Source organism: Gallinula chloropus (genome assembly GCF_964237585.1).
Source record: "Gallinula chloropus genome assembly, chromosome: 27".
NCBI lineage: Eukaryota > Metazoa > Chordata > Aves > Gruiformes > Rallidae > Gallinula > Gallinula chloropus.
The window spans coordinates 4,903,089-4,925,521 of NC_140112.1; the positions used below are offsets into that span (position 1 = coordinate 4,903,089).

At 46.8% G+C, this 22,433-nt stretch overlaps 1 protein-coding gene across 3 annotated transcripts in view; it reads right to left on the minus strand.

Moving 5' to 3' along the window:
- Positions 1 to 22,433, minus strand: part of SRGAP2 (SLIT-ROBO Rho GTPase activating protein 2) — a gene marked incomplete at its 3' end in the record, with an annotated part of 95,507 nt that overhangs the window by 40,879 nt on the left and 32,195 nt on the right. For all 3 annotated transcript variants that reach the window (XM_084275791.1, XM_084275790.1, XM_084275789.1), the window contains exons 2-4: positions 22,070 to 22,262; positions 12,343 to 12,505; positions 693 to 755 (exon numbers count right to left, since the gene is read on the minus strand). In XM_084275791.1, the coding sequence (XP_084131917.1) occupies positions 693 to 755; positions 12,343 to 12,505; positions 22,070 to 22,262 (419 nt within the window). The remainder of the gene's footprint in view (positions 1 to 692; positions 756 to 12,342; positions 12,506 to 22,069; positions 22,263 to 22,433) is intronic.

Sequence of the window (22,433 nt, forward strand, 5' to 3'; positions counted from 1 at the left end):
ACCGTTAAGGAATGACGAAAGAAAAGACATTTTGAGCAACACAACCATGTGTAGGTTCTGCTTTTAAAGGAGAACTAGCCCAGTAACAGCTGCAGAAACCAAAAGTGTCATCAAACAACAGGCTCTTCTATTCATCTGCGGGAACAGAACAATCCCCAAGCAGCATCTGAACTTTCACTGACACATTCCCTCTCCCTCCCGAGGCAGCGCCTCTTCCTTGGGGTCTCCAAAGGACACACCAAGGAGCACGGATGGGAGACAATTACTCCAATGGGAGCTGCTTTGCTGAAAGAGCTGAGGAAGAAGTAAACACAGTGGATCTCCCCACTGAAGCTGCTGTACACTCAGACCACACAAAACCACAGGCTGAAGGTTCTTAGTGTATTTGGAGAGGATTCTGACATCTCTTCCTCCTTATAAAACCAAGGCTGCAGCTAGTAGCAGGTGTACATTAAGGTGAGACCTTTGAGAAGCAGAGCCAGCTCTCACAGAGCTGAAACAATGTAAGAATAGAGTGAAAACAGGAGATTTATGGAGCTCTACAGGCTGGTGAACACAAGCTGCCTCAAACTGCAAAGACTGCAGCCATTTATCAGCCATGGTGCTTAGTCTCTGCTGTAACAGCAGGCTGGGAGAAGTCAAACACTTCTTCCTTCTGCCTGAAAAGATGCCAAGAAGTCAGTGTGATTTACCGTGTAGAGTTCATTCAAGACCTTCATCAAGTCTTCCTGGAGCTGCAATCCCACTTCCTTGCTCTGCAACAAAACAGAGAAATGAAAGTTAATTGGGGAAGATGGTAGAAAGGCGGAGGAAGCGAGCGTGCTCCGCAGCTACAAATAATTAAGGCTCAATTAAGCGCTGCTATTTATGCTAGCGAATCCAGTAACTGCTCAGCCCAGAGCCACTTATGGTCAAATTGCACAAACAGTATTAATAAACTGAAATGTTATGTGTGCACAGGCAGAAAGGCCTCACAGCACGGCAGCAGGGAAGCTTCCAGAGAGCGTGCGACTTTCAACACCACAGGCCTGGGAAGAGATTTTCCTGTTTTAGCAGGATTGAGCAAGACAATGAACACAGGGCAGCTTGGTATGAAATGCAGGAACATAAAGCCAACAAGAATGACTTCCCTGTACCAAACATCACATCACAAACCAGGCAATACCTCAGCTTTGCTGACGTAAGGTACCTCCTCGATGAAGCCAGCGATGAGAGCCCTTCACACTCCCACCTCTGTGGGCAGCACTGCTGCTCTTCCCTTTCTCTTCCCCTTGACTTTGTGTTCACAAGCCCCTTGGCTCTGCCCATCCCTCTGGTCCTTATTCCTGGTCCCTCAACCACACACACTGCAAGCTGCCACTTTTCCTGAGGTTTTAGTAATAAAAGACATCCTGGTGAGGAACTGGAGAAGCTAAGGAGGGGAGCAGGCATCTTGTCTCTCTACACCACACTCCTATCCACAAAAAACCAAGCAGGGTTAAACACTCTTAATCTAATAACTACAGTTTCCCCACATGTTCTCCCTAATTAGAAAGACAGCAACGTCAGTCGGTTTATAGACTTTACTCATTCACTACATACTGGATGGGGCTTTCATGCCCATTACAAGTGTGTAATCTCTACTGTGTGGAGCAAATTTGATAGGTTCAAGGTGGTTCATGCCTATAAACTTCAGGAAAAGAATAAATAAAGAGGTAACCCAGTCAAACCCACACTGAATCCAGAGTTTCTGCCTAAATTGTCAAGGCAGCTTTAAGCCAAGAGGGAAAAAAAAGCCAAACACATGGATAAAAAGCAAAGAGATGATGGTTTTAAGTCATCCTTTTTTGAATACCACCCAGTTTACTGCATTTCTGAGATGACAGATGTTTTATTACAGCCTGTTTAGGTGTGGTGTGGCCTGTTCAGAGCAGCCTGGCATCACAGCCAGCCGTACGAGCAGAAGCATCCAAGGGTGGGAGCTTTGTGTTTCCATACTCTGCAGTCCCATGTTCCCAAACCTGCTCCCCAGATGGAAAAGCTACTGGAAAAACGTCCGTCTGACAAACACTGACAAAGGGGATTGTCCTGCTTTTCCTGAGGAATCTTTAATAAGAATGAGGTTGGCAATTCCCCACCTCCAAGAGGGTTTTTGCAGGAACGAGCCCCAGAGTTCTTGCATCTCCCAAAGCAGAAAACAGGCTGAAGCTGCTGCTCATCCCCACAGTGATACGGGGTGCAAAGATGCTCCAGCTGCCTTGTTCTCAGCATGGGAGATGATTAATGGAAGTGACTGGCTGGGTCTGTTTTAAATGCCCTGAGCACTGAACTCTTCACACAGAAGGAGCTTTTCAGCAGCACGCTTCGCTGTGCTGGTTAAACTGCCTGGACTGGACCCATCATCTGCCTTTCACCCAGCTCTTTTCAGCCCATTTGCCTTTCCCTCCCCCCCCTTGCATCAAACTGCTCATTCACTGTACAAACTGCTGAAGCATCAATTATGCGAAATAGATTAAAATGAATATTTTAATGCATATTCAGGTTGAAGAAGAAAAGAAGAAGTCTAAGTGCCAAATTGTCAAAACACAAAACTCTTTGTGCTTCCAAATGAGCTCTCAAGAAAGAAACCACCAGATTGCTGGACTGGAAAAAAAAAAAAACCCTTACATTAAGATGAAGGAAAGATAGATCATAGGTGTCAGGAAAACAAGAGCTAAGCAATGAAGGTGGTTAATTTAATACTGCTCCCACGACTGATTCCAAACACAGACCAAAATAAAAGGTTTAGGAGAAAAAAGGTGAGCTCGCTGAGCCTGATGATTGAGAATATGTTGGAGGAAGCAGAGCTATCAGCTGGGGAAAGTTAAAGAAAATGCCTTGGATGTTAGCAGAATCGTGGCTTGAGTGCTGGCAAGGGTGGACCTGATGCACAGAGAACTTCTCTGAGGTCCCATGGAGTTCAAAGTGTGTCCAAGATCAAAGGCAGCTGATTTTAACCATTGCCACACAGGAATTGAGATTTCAAGACCATACCAGAACATGGCATGGAATTACAACTAAAATGCAGGCCAAGGAGAAACAACACACAGTCTCTGTGTTGCAAACATCTCCAGGTATCATCTTCTGTGCCCATATCAACTCCTATGTTGTGTCTTTCAAAGGCAGGCAGAATTTAGAATGGTTCAGTTTGTGAACCCTCTTCCAGGAGAAAGCAGTGATTAAAAGCAAAAGTACACATGATAAGTGTTATTATTCCCTATTCCCAGCTGTACCTGGAAGGAGTGTATCTGTGCATCCCTTAAAGAGCTGGAGGATGGGCTTGTGTAGGCAAATCTTCTCTAACCAGCTGCAACACCAGACTGTGGGCACACGTGGGGAGGGGGTGTCCCTGCAAACCCCGTCCCTTCCTTATCCCATCAGGGCCAAACACTTGTTCTCTAGATCTGGGAGATTATCTAGTTTGATAAGCATCATTACAGGTCCATGGCACAGCATGGGAGCCCACCCAGCACCCCAGGCTGGTGATGGGGGGGGCTGCAGGATGCCAGCATCACCTCCCCTGTGCTGTGCAAAGGTACCTACACCTTTTGGGGACAAACACCAGCTTCCTTCCCTCTGGGAATCAGGAAAATTACCAGCAGCACCCAAGAGGACAAGAGAGTCATTTCAGAGCAGCGACACCAGGAACAGCACTAACTTCCAGCCTCAGCATTCTTCTCACCACTGCTCTTTCCAAGCCTTTTCTTTGGCCTCCAACAGCAAAGCAGAAGAAGCTGCGCTGAGCGTGCGTGCACACGCACCGACATACACGCTCACACATGCACACATACTCCTTTGTTACAACCGGGTGTATATGCACCATGTGCAGGGCTGTAGGTTGCTGCCACCCCTCGCTGGAACATAAATTCCCAGCACGCCGTGCCAGCTTCTCAACAGCCTCTTTGTTCCAAGCCCTCCTCCCCTCCACCTCCCCTCTAATTTAATCAAGATGTTTTTGGGATCTACTGCAGCACTGGCTGGGCTGTTCCGCATTCCACCCAACATTAACGACTTCAGCTTCAAAATATTTGGGGGGGGGGGGGAAAGCAGGGATAATAAATATGAGAGCTGAGGAATGCTGTCAACATTTTGTGCCCCGGGTCTGGAGCCTCAGCAAGGCAGTTCCAGATCTGATAGAGAGATGGTACAGCTTCAAAACAAACACAGCGTGAAGTTCACGAGATGTTTTCTGTATAAACTCAACGACAGGGAGGAAGCGCTCGGGAACCATCAGTGGGTGAGCGTGTAACATGATGAGATAGGAGATTTCTCCCTGATCCGCTGCCTGGAATTGTGTCAGTCAATGACAGGGTTGGAATTGGAGCCCAAATCTGCTGATTCGGGAAACCACCCCCCTGGCAAGACCTTTCCTCAGCGTCTTTTAAAAGGAGTCATTAAATATAGATAGGGAGCAAACAAACATGAAGTGTTCTAATGGTTTTTAAGCCAGCAGTGGGAGCTGAGGGGGGTAAATGGATTCAGCTCTTGTCCAGACCAGTGATCAACCCTGCCCAAGTCAGAGATCCTTTTCACTCCTGTGTAAATCAAGATTACAATGCAGGGCATTTATTATGCATTAGTTAATGTCTACTTATGAAGTTTGTTAAAGAGAAGGCTTTAACAAGGAAAATTGTCTAAGACCATGCATGTAGCACTTAAATACAATTTGCTAATTAAAGCTTAGAATCCTTTCTGAGTAGCTCCTTGATAATGGCATTTCTGGTCCTTTTCTTAAGAGGCCTGCTGCCTGTAATTCACTCACAGCCATTTTCCACCTTCATGGAATCACACAGAACCACCAGGTTGGAAAAGACCTTTGAGATCAAGTCCAAATGTACCCATCCTCTACTAACCCACATCCCTGAGCACCTCTCTACCCATCCGTTAAACACACCCAGGGGTGGGGACTCAGCCCCCTCCCTGGGCAGCCTGTGTCACAGCCCCACAACTCTTGCAGGGAAGAGCTTTTCCCTCCCATCTGATCCAACCCTGCCCTGGTGCAGCTTGAGCCCATTCCCCCTCATCCCATCACCTGTCCCTTGAGTAAAGGGACCAACCCCCACCCCTCTACACCCTCCTTTCACATTTTCATCTAAACAATCAACCAGTTGCACTGCATGCCCACACTGCCTTCCACTAGCACCCTCAGTCCAAGCCATTCACCCCTCACTTCACAGGGATGAGGCTCAACAGAGCCCACAACCTACCCCAGCAAGTGTTATGTGAGCTTCTCCCACAACTGCTACAGAGAAAGTGCTCAGCTGTTATCACCCAGCCCCGCAGACAGGAATTCTGTAAAGCTTCTTCTAAAGCTCCAAACCCTCCAGAATTTACAGAGAAGCCAGGAAAACAAAATCTGCATCATACACTATAAATGCATATTTCGGGTGGCAGATCACCAGCTCCCAGTTTAACGACCCATTCTACTTTGGTCAGTCCTATTTAAATGACTGTTGTATTATCTCGTTTTCTCCACCATTTCACCCACAATTTGTCTCACCACTATGTCAGTAACAAGGAATTTCCCTTATTACAGGGGAATACTGTGCTCCAACAGCCATCCCGACATGAAGCCACGTCACACCACAGCCTCCCATTCCGAGCTGAAAGAGGCACTTCTGCACTACCCCCCACCCCCTTCTCATCTTTTTTTGTTGCACAATTCTGGGCTGATGCTATTGAATCTGGGGCTTCACACACTGAATCCCAACAAACCAAGCAATTTTAGGGCTGAGAGCATTCATCTGCCTTGCAAAGCCAGCTACCTTCATCCTCATTGAATGAGCCATAAGTGAAACAGGTCTCTCCACCTTCTGAAGCCTATCAGCAAGTGGTGAAGTCCTCTGAGACACTGGTAGTAGTGTCGTGTATGTCAGCTCACAGTTTTAATGCTCTGCCTGACAGCTTCGTGCTACAACTCCCCCCAATACCCTTTTGCAAACTGCTGGGATGTATCTCCAGGAAAATCTGCCTGGAGGAACCAGAGTTGGATGAGCAACCTGGAGCGTGGCAGCGCTGGTACCTTGCTCCTGGCTGACCTGAATTCACACTGCAGCAAGTAAAGATGAGTGTCCTGGTGTAGCGACCAACAACAAAAGCATCCAGGAAATCAGAAACAAAACACAGTAAAACAGACTGCTTTCACACATTAAAAAGGGCCAGATGCATCATATTCCTTGCTCAGCCTGCACGCAGAGGTGACACTTCTAGCCTATAACACTTGTAGTAAGGTTACTCTAGCTGCAGCCTTTGGTATTTAGTGCATCATCCTGGGCAATGGGCTCAAACCGCATCATTCTCACTGGGTACCAAGTGTCAGCAGCACAGCACAGCCCATCTGCTCAATTACAGGCAGGGGGAATCTCATCTCTAACTCAGAAGCAGGTTTCCATCCTGCTAACTCAGATAAGAGCAGCACACAAATTCTTTCACTGCCCCTCCCTTCCCCATTCCCCTTGTCCTAAACAGCAGCAGGTAGGAAACCCAGGACATTTCATTCCCCCAGTGAGAAAGCAGACAGTACCACTGCTTGAGAGACCCTTGTGCAAGTAACATCAGGTTCTTACTGTTTTCCCCAGCATCACCGTTTCCCAGGGCAGAGGAGGATGCTGCGGGTGAGGATGCTGGGCTGTGAGCAGGGATACATCACACACCTACCAACCCTGCACCTTGGTGGCACTTTCACTTACAACATTTGTACCTTTATGCTGCTGTGGAGAAATATCTTTACAAACAGCCAGTGCAGTTCTTGCACACACATGGCTTTTCCAGGCGTGGTGTACTTTAAGATGTCTCACACGCTGGTACCAGCATGGCAGCACGATGCTGCAGCTGTAAAGTAGGTCATCTGAAGTGTGGACCCCTTAAGAGAATTAATCATCCTTCTGCCTTGATTACTGCAGGGCTTTTAACCAACTCGTTGCAAATTTTTCATTTCACATCAAACACTGTGCAGCACACTGGTAGATAAACTGGGTTTTTTCCATGATCAAAGGTATAAACAGGAAACGAATTTCAAATCCTGGGGGTTGTTCGTTCCCTCTTACAGGGCTTTCTCCCCAGAAAGATATTTTTCTCCCCAGAAATATCGTAACTGAACATGAAATGTTAATGTAAAGGAATGCTACGCTCACAAAGCAAGATGTGTGGAACAACTACCTGCCACCCCATCCCCAGGAGAGGATGTGTCCACCTGAAGGAGCCAGAGAGCAGGACCAGCTTACTGCTCCCAGCAACTCCTGGGAGCTTCCCACTCAGGAAGCAGCCCCCCAGTTAAAAGCAGGGCAGAATACATGTTTAAACAAGGGGTGGATGCTGGGTGAAGGGTACATGTAACAGCAAGACAGGTGGGTGCTGAGAAGGCATCAGGGTCCAGAAAGCAGATGCTCATGGCCCCCACCAGTCCTGACACAGGAATGTACACAAAGAGAAAGCAAATCTGCCTTTCTGCCCATCAACACTTCCCAATTTTGGTACATAAAAATCTATCAAGTTAAAAAATAATCACCTTGTTCAGAAACTGCTCCAAGTCACCAAGGCTTCCACAGCCCATTCTTTTTAAAAGGTGTCTTTTTTTTTTCCTATTAAATTTGAACAAGAGCTAGTGGCCTGCTTATAGGAGAAGCTCAGAGAGACAACAGAGAGAGTGATTAAAGACACTAAAGAGACTGCTTCTCAAAGGGCTACATGTGTATATAATACCAAGGGACCCCACTGAAAGGACATGTCCATAGGCAAGAAAATGGGATCATTACAGAGGCAGAAGGTTGAACTCTCTAGAGAAACCAAGGGCCATGTTAAAGAACAGGGTGATGGGGACAGAGTGGAAAGGAGAAAAGGGGCAGCAAAAACGGGCTCAAATGGAAGAATAAGATATAGATATAAAAAAACCTGTAAGTATTTAAATGTCTAAGTGGTCCATGCTGAAGGAGGATAAGCAGAAAGAAATGAGAGTGCTCTCGACAGAGGTGGATGGCAGGATGCAGGAGGGGTGTAGGGGAGGGGTCTTCCAGGGAGACACAGTGGGGGGGGTGCAGGAGAGGGGTCTTCCAGGCCCAGCACTGGTGCTCAGCACAGCAACGCTGGGTGGCATGCAGGCTTTAAGCTTCAGCCTTGCACAAAACCCAGGGCTAAATCATTAACTGTTGGACAAATAAGCAAATATTACCTCCTTCCCAGGCTGTAACAATTTGTTATTAGGACACTTCCACCAGTTCCCCCCCAGTTTTATTTGCTTGAGAGCGTGGTTCTTTATTTCACCATTTATCTTCCTTTCCCCTTTGCAGCAGCGTGGAATCGCCCTGACACAGCTCCTGGGGCCAGCAGCACTGCCAAAGCAGAATGCCAGATCCTCCCCCTCCCAGGCCCTGATAGGAACAGGAATCGTTGCTGTAACAGTCTCACAGACAAGCCCCTTGTCTCCATGTTTCAGTAAAGGATGAAGTTCATGTTTCCTCTGGAGAAACCAAAACGAAGCACGTGGAAAGAGAACAGTGGTCAAAGCAGCCCCACACCCCTGGGTGCAATTCCCAGCAAGGTAAAACACCAGGTTTGGTGCAAACAGCCCAGTGCTGAGACACATAAAGGTTTCTGGGGGAGAGCTACCCAAGGAAGTAAACAAATCTGAGAGGCAGGAAGGCACGGGGCTGACACACACTGCACATCCAGCACCACTTCAGCGCTGGCTTTGGCAGCAAACGCAGCGTCTCTTATCAGCAAAGATACCTTTGAAGTGGCTGGCAAGCTTCCATCTCACACTCAGACAAGTAGGACCCTCCACATCGTAACACGGCCCCGGAGAGGGATCTCTCATCAAAAGGCACAGGCAGAAAACTGGGATCAGACAAAGCTACAGAGCACGTGGGCTTCCCAGGGCACTGTGAACGCTGGCCCTGCAAGCACATCCCTCTGGTGCAACGCAGGCACTGCTGCTGGCACTCCAGAACTGCTCTGGCTTTGAGACAGACCCGTCTGAGCTCAACCATCAGCACTGCTGTGCCCATCGTGTGACTGATCCGAGGGGTCCAAGAGTGAACACACAATCATCTGTCCCAGCCTAAGGATTCTCCCCCACAGTCACTGCAGAGCCAAACCCCACATTGCCACCACCACCACTGCTCCCTCAGACAGAGATACCCCCCGTTTACTCACCTCAGACTCAGTGATGCTCCAGCCACGACAGCCAGCCCCCAACCCCGCTTCCCCTGAGGATGCATCTCCTTCCCAGCACAGACCTTATCACACCCACCCAGGCCCCCGTAGCCTTAAGGCTGGATCACAGCTGCATGCTGTACTTAGATCTCTCGTTTGAAAAAGCTCACCACTTGTGACAGTACAAAGTACAGCAACTCAAGAGTTCAGCAGCAAAAGGGACCTTAAGTACATCCTTTTTACACTGCCTGTCCTTCCTAGCTCACCTGCTCAATCCCAGCATGATACAAAGCCCTGATTAGAGAAAGCCTTAAATTATAAATGGCCCAAGAAAGGGATCTCATGCCTTGGGATTTTATTTCAACTGTCTTCACTGAATGAGGATCTCTGCATCACTACCTTCTCCATATTGAATGAGGATCTCTGCATCTCTATCCTATCCATATTTCAGAGCGTTATTCACAGCCCAGTAAGTTACTAGGAGACCTGCAATCAGACACATGCATAACTGTTTTTAGAAGGTATTTTCTAAACAAGTGTGAAAAATAATGCTCCTCAGACTGTCAAACAGCAAGGTGTCCTTGTTTTTAACACAGATTCTCTGTGTAGTGTGAAACAAGGACAGAGAGCTCCCAAATCAAGATTGGCAGCACGACTCCAACACCTCCAATTCCCACTGGAAACCAGTGAAACCCCAGTTTTTGTGTTAAGACAAACCTGAGTGGCCTAACAGCACCTCATCCAAGGCTCTTCTTCCTGAAGGCTGCAATTCGTGAGACTGCAGGGTGCTTTAGCTTGACTATCCTAAGTGTGACAGCGACAGTGTACAGCCCATGTATGAGCTGGAATGACTGCACAGCATGAGAGGGGCAGGAAACTCAGGTCTCAGAAGGAATACAGCCTGTTACTTCCCTGTCATAGCCTGGCTGATCAGGTCTGTGGAGCAGCCACAGAAGCCTGAGATCCAGCACCACACTAATTCAGCTGTGCTGCTCAGAGCAGTTGGGTTTTGACTGGGATCTCCGGTTTGCTTAAGACTGCTAGAAAGCCCTCAGTTGTCACATACTAGGGGAGTTCTTCTCCATTAAAACATGGGAAAGGATGTCTCAGGTTTACAGGAGAACAGGAGAAGCTAAGGACAGAGGGGGACGCAAAGTTCTTCTAGATTTTCTCATCAACAGGACTAAGTTCCATTTCCATCATTTCTAACTTCCAGTCAGAGGCACAAAACACATGCTGCTCCTAAATATCTTACCAAGCCACCCAAGAACACCATCCTGCCTTTGCCAGCTGCTTGTGGAGCAACTCTGGGTAAACAACTTCATCCACTTGTCCCTGGTCTTTTCATACCCAGGACCAGGTGCCCGTTGGCTGCTTACGGTCCCGAGACACTCTGCAGCTTGGTCGTACCTCTCTCAGGATACACTGAGTGCTAGATACAGATTTTCACAAACAGCCATTGTCAAATCCATGAAATATAAACCTGATTTGCAGCGTCTCCTCATCTACAGCAGCTTTGGTACCAATTTATCCTGCTTCTCACAGCTCAGGAAGGCAAGAGACCCTAAGGAAAAAGTACGAGCAGCCACAGATCCAAGTCTGGCCAAGTTTCTCTCTCTATCAGCTGCTCTCTTACCCAACTATGTGCCTCTCCAGATAAGACAGGATGCAATTTTTGTTTTTAACCGCCCAGCACAAGCAGAACCCTAACCTGATACCTGCCTGGCCTTCAGCCAACGTGGTGTGCCTGGCAAACACTCAGACAACAAGTAGTTGGTACTGAGTAACAAGCGCCTTTTTGTTTGCACAAATCAAGTGGGGTTTGTATTTGGTCTGTGAGAAAGAAACCAGAGGAGGTTTCGTTGTTAGTTGATTATTTATTTGTTTTTATCAAGGGCCTGCTGCCTGAAACCAAACAAAACTGGGCAAGCCCATGCTTATATGCTTATGCAAGGGGCTGGAAATTAAGATGCCAGTTTCCAGCCAAGCTGGGAGGGTATCGATTTCCATGTACTTCCTCACTGAGGCATTTTCTCAGCCACCTTGCTCAAGCACAAGCCCTTGTTGAAATTCAGTAGGGAGATTAGTTATCCTCTGTAAGGATTAGAGGACTTGAAGAGGAACTCCCATTCAATAATCCCATGTAAGTATCTAATCAACCGTAATGTAATTACCAGAAAGTTTTAAAAGGTCAGAAAGGCCTTAGTGTGATGTTACTTGGAAGAGAGAAGGTTCCTCATCTGCTTGGGCAGTGCCTCAAAAACAGAAGTAGAAGAGAAACCAAATGCAACACTTGAATATATTTTTCATGCTCTGTTGCTACCCATTAAAAACTCAAGAAATAGGCAGGGGACACAGGACACAACCGTGTGCTCCCAGGGACCTTCGTTCTCCTGTGGAGATGAGCTGCCAACACGTACAGATACCTGCTGTAAGAGAGCAAATGCACCCTGCTCTCTGCAGGTAACACACAAGATGCTGCTCCTTTCAGCACATCTGAACATGAAATGACACACGTGATATTGAGCTCTGGTTGTTTTCTGGCAGTCTGTGGTCTACAGAATCTTTGGATGCTGCTTATCAGTCAAAGCAATATAGAGATGTCAAAGAAGAGCCAAACACTTGCCCCTCAAGACATTCAGAAGTCTGTCAAACGAGGCTTCCAACTACTGCCAAGGCTGCATTGTCTCTTTTTCCAGAGAAGGACAATACATCCTTTGAATATCTGGTGTAGTAGGAATTCTCCCTAACTGCAGTTTCTCCTCTGCAGCAGGTATATGTTTGTCTTCAGAGAGCTGTCCTTGATTATATTCAGAGTTGAAGATCTGGAAGCTTTCTGCTTATTTTCAACTTTCAAAATGCATACCAACTGCAGGCAGGTGAAGAGGGGAAAAAACCCAACAACCCATGGCCTGAATATACATCAGTGAGCCTCAATCTATCACTTTCAGGAAAAGCCAAAAACATTAAAACAAGAAAATAACTGCAGGAACAAGAGGTAAGTCAAGCACAGTTACCCAGACAGCTCTTTTCCAACCTAGTGATTCTGTGAAAAACACCCCAACAAGCGTCAGGCAGGGTCAATAATAAATCAATCCACCTGAAGAAACAGCTAAAACTGTATTTCAGAAGGGCTGGAGAAAGAAAAAGACATGCACCACAGCACTCAGTTACCTTCTTGAACAGGCGCCCCGAATCTTCGCTGACCTGGACAAAGCGCGGGATGATGTTGTTGAGATAGATGTCGCTTAAGGTGGTGTGATCCCTGCTCTCCCGCTTCACTTGATTTAGCAGGAGATTCCAGCAATTGACAGGTGATAGCACGTTCTGATCCTTCCTATAAAGGACACAAAAGAGAGATGAGAATTGGATAGGGCTGCCTGAAGTGGGAAAAGCGATTCTATTAGCGATGCTCTATGTCCATGGAGGCCAGGAGCCCAGCTACAGGACCTCTGCTCAAACAGGTCAGGCAAGTGCAAGCTACAGTCTGCCAAACGTAGGCTCTCATTCTTCCTGCTGAATCCGAGAAATTGGGCATAAATTGCAGCGCAGGAGGAAGAGCAATGGCTCCAGTCTCTGCCAATAGGTTTCACAGCTGTCTCAGGGGTTTGCAACTTAACCACGATAAAAAGACTTGAAGCATCAAGTTAGTTAAACACCATCCAGACAGGAAACAAACGTTACGTCTCCTGTCCACACACAACGACATGCAAGGATCTGTATCTGTCCTGAGCTACAGAGAAAGCAGCACTCATACACCAAGCTTTGTTTTCCCATCTTTGAACTTTCTCCACCTTATTAAGGCTGATTCCCTCCCCACCCAGCAAATAAGCGATGCAAAAGGGGGAGATGAGAGGAACCTGTTCATTTGGATCAACATCTCATCTACTGAAAGGAGTCATTTCTTAAGGCACCATTTCATACTAGATGAAAGCAAGGACGTTGGCAGCAATTTTGCATGGTCCTCCAGCAGCCCCGCAGCAGAGCTTGGCACTGGCAGGTCTAGGTGCAGCCTTAACTACATCATTTACTCCCCTCTGGATGTGTTTAATCGTTTGTTTACAGTACAACAGTATTTATTTAGAAAAGAGTAAGCCAGCTCTCTAGCTGAAAGCCAAAGCTCTCCCTGATTATTCTGTGCAACTATCAGATTTCTTTTCTGCTAAAAGAAAACTGTTTGATTTCCACAGAAAAAGGGACAATTCTGCACTTAAAAGGACAGCAACCTCTGCTGCAAGAAATGCCTGACAGCATGAAAGTGTGACAACTAAGCCATGGCAGACTTTCATTACCCTTTCTCATGAGAGTAGTGGTTGGATCTGTAGTGTGATATGGATAGTTTTAGATAGAGAAAAGCAGCATCAGAACAGCTGATCCTGATGCTTTGTTTCTTTTCCTTAAAAACCCTGGAACGCTCAGGAAATGACTGCAGCCTGGGATCTGGTTGCAGCTCCTCTTGCAGCTCTGAGGCTCGGAGAGCCCACACACTTGTGTGTGTGTGTGTGTGTACTGGGATGGGTTACAAAAAGGATCCCAGGTTTTTTGAATTAAAAAAAAAAAAAAGAAAAGAAAAGAAAATGTAAGAAGGCAGAGATTTTCTTCAGAGACACTATTTGCCTTTGTACTCTCCTGTCCTGTACTGCAGATCCCACTGATGTGCAGGAACCAGATGGAATGATCAAAATGCAGCGCTGCGCAAGGTTGAAGCTGCCAGATGTGAGGCTATATAAATCAAATAGCTGCCCCTAGATCTCCTGCAACGGGTGTTTGCAGCATACTGTTTGTTTTGTTAATGTGCCAGAGAGCTAATTAGTAACTGTGAGACTCAACTAACAGAAGTGGGAATCTATGGGCATGGACCATGGTGCAGCCATCCCTGGAAGGACACACATGCAGATGGGGATCTGAGCACTCTGACTCCTGCTGAAACAGATGAAAGCTGCCAGGGACAGCAATGTACACATGGAGGGGTTGCTTGTGTTTGGTTTTTTTGAAGCTTAAGTGAAATGAGAAACAACCACCAAGTTACTTCCAATAAAAAGAGGGCAGGAGGAGAGGGGGAGTCGCTAGGAAGGGCTCCTCCAAGGAACAGCGCTGGGTCGGAAGAGTACTCACCATCTCTAACAGGCAAATCATGGTCCAGGTAGAAGGCAGGAAGCTAAATAAACTAAATATTAATATGCTAAATAATTAAATCATATAGGATTGTGGATGGTGGTAAGGAGAAGCTGATGAAGGACAGTGTTAAGAGATGTTGGAAGTTGGTTGGTTTGCTCCTTTGCACCAATGATCAAAAAGTACTTTACACGCTGACGTTGCATTTGCTCTCCAAAGCTGGAAGAGCTACAGCAAGTGAAAGTTAATCCACAGCCATAAGAACTTTGGGACTGAAACTTCAGAATAAAACAAGCTCAGTCTCTCCATCAGCTGATCTTGTCCTAGCTGTTTGAAACCCTGCTTCAAAACCCCTAACAGCCTGTTCGTCCTTCCTCTGCTGCTTCACTCCTTTCCTAAGAGTGGTGCAGCCACAGATCTCCACTGAGCAGCCAGAAGCTGTGCAGCTGTGTGCAGCCTGCTACCTGCCCTTCTTTGGCTCTGTACCACTCATCTGCAGGAGCTGCCAACCCCAAACCGCTCGGATGTTTCAGTCCTTAGTATCTCCCATCGCATTTTCTGTCTTGTTACGATTGTTGCTGTCAGCCTACTAAGAGCATCTGGCTGTTCGTGGATGCCCCTGCTCAGGTATCAGTACAAGCCCACTGTGAGCAGCCTGGAAGAGCTGTGAGGAACCTGGGGCAAGGTCACTTCAAGGGGTCCTACAGGAAAGGGAGTGCAGGGACAAGCCAAGGGGCGATGGCTTCAAGCTGAAGGAAGGCAGGGTTAGGGTATGTTAGGAAGAAAGTCTTTACTCTGAGGGTGGGGAGGCTCTGGCACAGGATGCCCAGAGAGGCTGTGGAAGCCCCTGGATCCCTGGCAGGGTTTAAGGATGGGGCTTTGGGCAGCCTAGGCTAGTGAGGGTGTCCCTGCCTATGGCATGGGGTTGGAACTAGGTGATCTTTGAGGTCCCTTCCAACCCAAAGCGTTCTGTGATTCTATGACCATAGACAAGGATACATGCATGGCTTTCCAAAGAAAAGCCAAGCACCAAATGGGAACCAGAAGAGATGCAATAGTTAACTGGACAATTCCCAGCTGTCCAGGCTGCCCTACCACAACACCCGGAGCTATTCTAAGGCAGCACATAGCACGAATACCAAGAGCCCATGAAAAGCATGGTGAGTAAAATTGCTGGTGTCTAATGGCGCCAGATGGGTTGTTGACACACTCCGTGTGGTTAGACATGAAAGGCCATCCCGCAGGAAGGAATAATCACAGCCCCACATGCTCCCAACCCACCACCGGGATCGTCACCTTCGGGTCTGCGCAGCACAGCCGCACCCTGAGCTCAGCCTCATGCAAGCACAGCTCTGCACGCTGAGAGAGGGGGTTTTTTTCACTTGAATTCCTGTATTTCTTGGTGCCTGTTGGTTTCACTCACCCCTTCGGTCCCTTGTTACAACACCCTGTCTGGCTTTTTGCACTGGTTCAGTGTTTTCCCAGCAAGGTTTTTCCAGGAAGCAAGACAAAAAGCTCTCCATTATTTGCTAGAGACAAGTTTCCTAGTGCTGGCAAAGAGCAGATAAAGGCAAGCCTCAAGACAGAAAAGAAACAGAAAAGGGAAGAGGCAGTTTACTTGCTTCAAACCTTCCAAGTAGCCTTTGGAACGATGCACCACATTAAGTGGTGAAGCACCTCTAAAAACGCAGCGTTTTTCTGGGGTGGAACACGGCAACAGTTTTCACAACACAGAGCAGAAGTTATACAACTGTTTACAACAGACCCTCTTCTATCCTAACCACAAGCAGATGGCAGGGAAGCAAATTGCTATTTTCATTAACCATTGCCATCCTCAAAGGAGCTGGCAAGTACATCCAGCTTCCAGGCTCCTGTCACCACAGGGAAGGGATGAAAAAGGGAAGAGAAATAGGTGATAAGGGACCGCTGGGTATCACTGAGAGCGAACTCGGTGGCCGCGCATCCTGAGGAATCACTGGAGTCACTTTTCGCCCTTAAGAACTCAAAGTGATGAGCTCAACCCAAAACTTCAGGCTCTGCACAGGAACTTGCCCAAAGCGCTGGCGATTCCACATTCACAACAACTATTTGACTCAAACTTCCCCCCCCATGAGGAGGAGGAAGAAGAAGAAAACGCCAAGATCCAGGTTTATTTCAAGCTCTCTTTATCCTCATTTCAAGATGGTGTGATGATAGTGAGCCTGGCTGGTTTATTTAGGTTAGCCTAAATTACACCAGCTCACAGCAGCCGGGCTGCTCGGGAGCAGGAAGAGGAAGTTGTGCAGAGATTTTTTAAGGAACCACAAAGTATGAAGCTCTGTGGTTTTCTTGGGTGTTATATCTTGATCGGGTCCTCTGCAGCTTCCACTTCAAAGGTTTCAGCCAGTTCTCAAAGATCAGAAGGGAAGATTTGAGTCCCAAGGATCTGAACTGTCTTAATTAAATTACTCATTCGTACAAGGAACTCCCCGACAGTCCAAGATTTATCTGCTTGAAGGCAAGCAGGGGAGAGCTGGGCACTGCAAGGGAGCCCCAGGGAGCAAGACAGCAGAAAAATGATCTTCAATGACAACCTCCTCCCCCCATGCTACATCTTAAAAACTCTAAAAACCAAACAAAACCCATATCCACAACCTGGGAATAGGAATATTGGGTTTCCATAAGGAACCTAAGATGAAGGAGTAAGTCAGATGAGCATGAAATAACACTAATTAGAACAAGGGAAACATCTCAACACAGGCACATCACATCATCCATGTGAACAGATTTCTCTGACCATCCTTCCTCAGAACCAAGGGGCTTTGAAGCAAGTCTCCAGGTGGTACTGCAGACCCTGAAGTTTTCTGTCCCACCTTCCTAGCCCCCAAAAATATTTAGGATCTGCTTCCCAGAGCTGTGCAACAGCCATTTCCAGAGCCGGTACCTCCCAAAAACAATCATCAGGATCCTGGAAACCAAGTTCATTTATTTCCCACTTCCTTTCCCCTCCCAGCAGGAACCCATGGGCTCAGGTACCTCACAGCCAGCTCACCTGAACCACCTGCTGAAGTCAGACAGGAGGAGGAAGGGGGGGGTAGAAAGAAGTTCTTTTCACATCCGTGCAATTTTCAAGCCCACCCTGCAAACCACGAGAGCCAGTGACAGATCAAGTGTTAATTACCCCTGAAAAATCTGGAGATGTAATTGTTTCCTTACTCGTTTTTTCAGACCTGGTTGAATTCTGTCCTCTGCAGCGTGCTCTGCAGAGCTGCTATAATCCTACCCATCCTGGGGTTTTATGTACGGTCTCGCTGGTGATGCATCCCTAGCTCTCTAGACTCAATGAGGGCAGGGGATAAATGAATGCTTCATGCTTAGAAAAGTCTTCCAAATGTCATTATTTGAAAGACTTGGAATAAGCGTTCTGGACTCAGCTCCATCAAAAAGAATCACAGGTCAAAACAGCCTATGACAGCATTTGTCAATTAAAATATTAATGAGGATGATGTAACTGAAATCCACCTGACTCAAATGCTTTTGGCAACACCCCTCTCTCAGCCTGCCTCATCTCTGCTTTAAAGAAATCAGTTTGCTTTTGAGAAAGCTGCGGCTGAGCTCTTTGCAAATCAAGGTTTGATTCCTCCTTAAAGCCCTCCTGACACAGCTCAGCAGGATCTGCGAATTTGGAGAATTACAAGCATGGACATACACGCTGCTCCCTGCCCTCCTCTTCCAAAAGATTCCAGTTATGAACATCTGTTGTTTACAAGTGCTGAGCCTGAAGGTTGCCAGACTTATTCTGCATCTTCTACTTCAAGGCAAAGGCTTGCCAGAAAGCCATCTGAATTTCATGCTGGGATATCCTGGACATTCAGCTCTCCAGCTGACAATTGCTACTCGGTATCCTACTTCCAAAGATTAATCTGATTTAAAACATGGCCTTAAAATAGCACTGCCTTTGCATTTATTTTTCTTTCCCTGCTTTCTCCCTTGAAAGGCATCGCTCAAGGTTTGCCACACAGGTTTTTATACCGTTAACTGATTATATGGGGAGTCAAACGCCTGTAGAACGAAATCACATGAAATTAGAGAACTGAGAGCTCGAGTTAAAGGTCGCAGGATTTCACTGCATCTGAGGATGGATGTCAGAGCCAGAGCTGCTGCCTGCAGGGACCCCCAAACCCCAGAGGCAAGACAGACACCTGCTGAGATGGATGCTGTGATTTAACTGCTATGCAAGAGGCCTTTAGCTTAGGCAGATCTTTAAGGAGTGATGACTACACCAAACTTGTGGCCAACAAGCTCTTGTAACAATGGGAGTTGTGAAATTAATTGTTCCCCTGCCCCAGCCCTTACATCTTGTGCAAGGATATCCACCAATAGGTACTACAGAAATGCAGATATATATATATATATATACACAGATATAGATATGTGACTGGTCTCTTTAGTAGCCTCATTGAAAAAAAAACGTTTTTAAAAGAGAATAGGCAAAGTGAGGTCTAACAGCCATGGTAGAGCAGTTAAAAGCAAGTAAAACCTGGGATACATCCAACTGTCATCAACTCATGTGTCACCTTGGCTACACCAATCTGTTCCCCTTCTTCAGAGACAGAAAATGAGAACAACATACACCTACCTCTGTGAATCACTTTAAGATGCTCCAGTGCAGCTAGCTTCAAACTGCGCCATGTGGAAGCGCCCCTCAAGTCCATCACTGGCTATATATACTGTCTACTGTCAAGACCCAACCATCTACCCTTCAAAACCCATATGGAGAATGTAGCCACCTCACCAGCCCACCCCCCTCGTGCAGCCACATCTGAGAAGAATAAACCCCACGCAAGGCATTTGTTGGAAGCCCAACACGAGCCTGCACCTCTCTCCTTCAAGCATGTGCTTTTCCCAGCTTGGGGATGGATGGTGGAGGAAACCACCCGAGCCCATTCCGCGGGTCAGACCGAAGCCTCCTGCCCTTGACAGCATTCCCTTAAATGAACACAGTGGGAGCAAGTCGGCAATTACATGATAGCTATTGAGTATGAAAGCACATGCAAATTACAGGGTTACTGCCTGACAGATTTCCTCCTTGACAGTGTGTTATGAGATCTAAAAACGGCAAGTGACATGGTAAGCAGTCCCTGAATGATACGGTACCTTGGACGTAATTATCACCTTATGGAAAGAACATGCTATTACTGTGTATTTATAGGGTCACAGCCAGGCAATTACAGAGTAGCCACCCGCCCGTGCACAGCCCCAGCCGTGTCATACAGCTCCTTAGGAGGAGAGATCTGATGGTTGGCTTTGATCAAATGGTCTTCTGGGGGCTTCCAAATGAGCTCCCAGCTTCAGTGCCTACAGAACAGGTACCAGCCGAGTTACTCTTCGCTGTGCAGACAGAGCAGTGCTGGGGATGGGTAATTATAACTGGAATTGCTCCCTCAGCAATCCCTGTGGTATTCTGACATGGTTCTGAGTGTCACAGCCAGCACGCAGAAATGGCCAAAGTAGTAATAGATGGAGCTACCCAGGACAGCTTTAAAGCTGAGGGTCACTGCTGTGATACACACTGCCCACAGACCCAGTTAATCCAGGGTTAGGAGTTATTTTTCTCCCCTCATTCGAACTCTTGACCAAATTAACTACTCATGCATTTGGGACTCAAACCTTGCAGGGGTAACGTGTTCTAGGAGAAGATGCTTTCCTGTCAGGAGCTGTCTGCTGCTCATGCCAGAGAAATCAGGGGCTAAGCAGCACGAGCCCTCTCTCTGCAAAGAGAAAGGGATGCTCAGCACCAGGTTTCAGAGTATTTCAGGCAATGCCCAGGACTTCACCAGAAAAGCACGGATGTTCAATTCAGAAATTCAACTGAGGGTTTGATGTGCTGATAAAAATCACCTGCCCAATCCAGGCTGCACTCAATAGCTAGGATATCTGAGGTCAATTTTGTCCAGGCACAGGTTTATGAAGCCCATCCAAAGCAGAAACAGCACAGAAACCAAGGGCAGGGGTCAGGGAGGAAAATGCATTAGAACAAAATAAAAAATTAACCCCCTGTGGTACCAGAGTCAGCTTTTCAGTTCACAGAAAGCATGACACCACACAGGATTCTCTTCAACCACAGCAGAACCTTCTGCATTAAAAATTTGACTCTAAATCTCAAAATAGGAAGACAGACAGATGCAATTTTCCCAGCACTGAAAGCTGAATAGAGAAGCGTTTCTGATGGGATGTTTCATATCAGGGAACATAAAGGAAGTCACCTCAATTTTCACCAGGAACAATAACAAATTAAACTGAAAACGACCAGTCATAATGCAGTGGGAAATTATAGTTTGTGACATCATTTCTTAAGTGGCACCTTAAAGCATGTGCAGAGTATGAGCAGCTTGTAACAGTAAGAACACTTCCACTGTGAAGATACAGGGGAAAATACTTAAGGCAATTACAGCTATGTAGATAGGCAGAATAACTCCTCCAGCCTGTCAAATTGTGATGCTTGGGAGTCCTGAGTTCCCAGCACAATGAGAATGAAAATAAATGACATCAAAGCCCTACAGAAAGGAAACTAAAGCGGTGCCTTCTTAATGGCTTTCACAAGAAGAGCTTCTAGTGGGAAGGGGAAGCTGATATATCCCCATATTCCTCCAAGCACAGCGATGACCAAAACACAACACAATGGCCCGACCCAAACAATGCTCAGAGTGACCGTGGCACTTTGGGCGGAGGCAGATCCAGATGGATCTTCTCAGCTCTCTCTGTGCAAAGCAGAAATGATTCACATCCCAAAGCTGCTGTTGCTCGGTGTTTTCCCCAGCTGCTACCCTGACAACAAAACCCCACAAGCTCCTGCACTGCCCAGATGTCTGCTACAGGAGACCCGTGGCCGTGGCTCTGTGCTGGCCACCTACTCTTGCTGGGCTAATGTCTGTGCCACGCAGCCTTCTGCACCCCCAGGTCCTCTCCTGCATCCCCCTTCCTGGGGAAAGCGCCCTTGTCCCTATCTCCAGGCAGGAGTCAGTAGGAAATCAGAGGGCTGTGGATCCACAAAACCACATTCAGAACATGTTAGTCATCCTGACATCCAGCTAAGCAAGGAACAGCCAAAGCAGTATGGTCAGACCTACCCATAAATAATGTGCCAAGCAGGTGAGACTATTGATCACCAGACCTACCTATAAATAATGTGTCAAAAGCAGGTGAGACAATTGATCTGTCTACCAGGACAGCTTTAAATTTTAAATGAGCTTAGTGTCTAGGGACGCTACCCAGAGGCACAGCTCTGCTCTAAGTCCTATTGGCATTATTCCTCTACTGCCTTGAAGTGACAATAGGAGAGATATAAGAGTTAAATCCTACTCTGAGTATACATAGGGTATCAAAAGGGAGCTGCAGTGGCAAATCACAGCACATAACAGGTTAGAACAGTTACTCTTAGAAAAAAGAAACACACAAAACCCACTGACATTGAAGGAAACCCTGGCTTTGGCCATCGAATCTGGTGTACAGCTTTGCCCCCTTCCCAAGGAAATGACTCCTTTTATATGTGTCAGTTTTTAACTGTTCCATTCCCTACTGACAACATATGACTGACCCAGAATTACTGACATGAAGCTAGCAGCAACCAGGCTATGCAGAAACATGAAATGGGTTCTGTGGTCAAAACAAGCTTGGGTAACATTCTGACATTCACCAAGTGCTGGGACCTGCATTCACTGCATCACCCCTCTTTGTGGCATTGCTATCCTTGCAACCACGTCTACAAGGGAAGAAAAGGGCAAAAAACAAAAGGCAAATACTCTACTTGAATTGCTGGTCTTTGGTGCTCCTAGTTTTAGCCAGGAATCTCTCAGCCAACTTCTCCAAATTCCTTGAGTAATCCATCTCAATCTCTGCCTTCTTGCGGAAGAAATCCTGCAAGTCCTGCAGTAACTGGACCCGAAGCTCACACTGCTGGTCAAGGCATTTCAGCTGCTCTACCAATTGGGCACGGATCTCTGTAACAAATAAAAGCACTAAAAATTAAACAAAATCCCATTAGAGAAAACACCATAAAAATTCTCCAGTAAAATACAATTAAAAACATGTTCTCTCATTAGTAACATGTCAGCAAAGCTCTGTTACAATTAACTGTGTATCTGCAGGCAGGAAATGAGTGTGAGTGCATC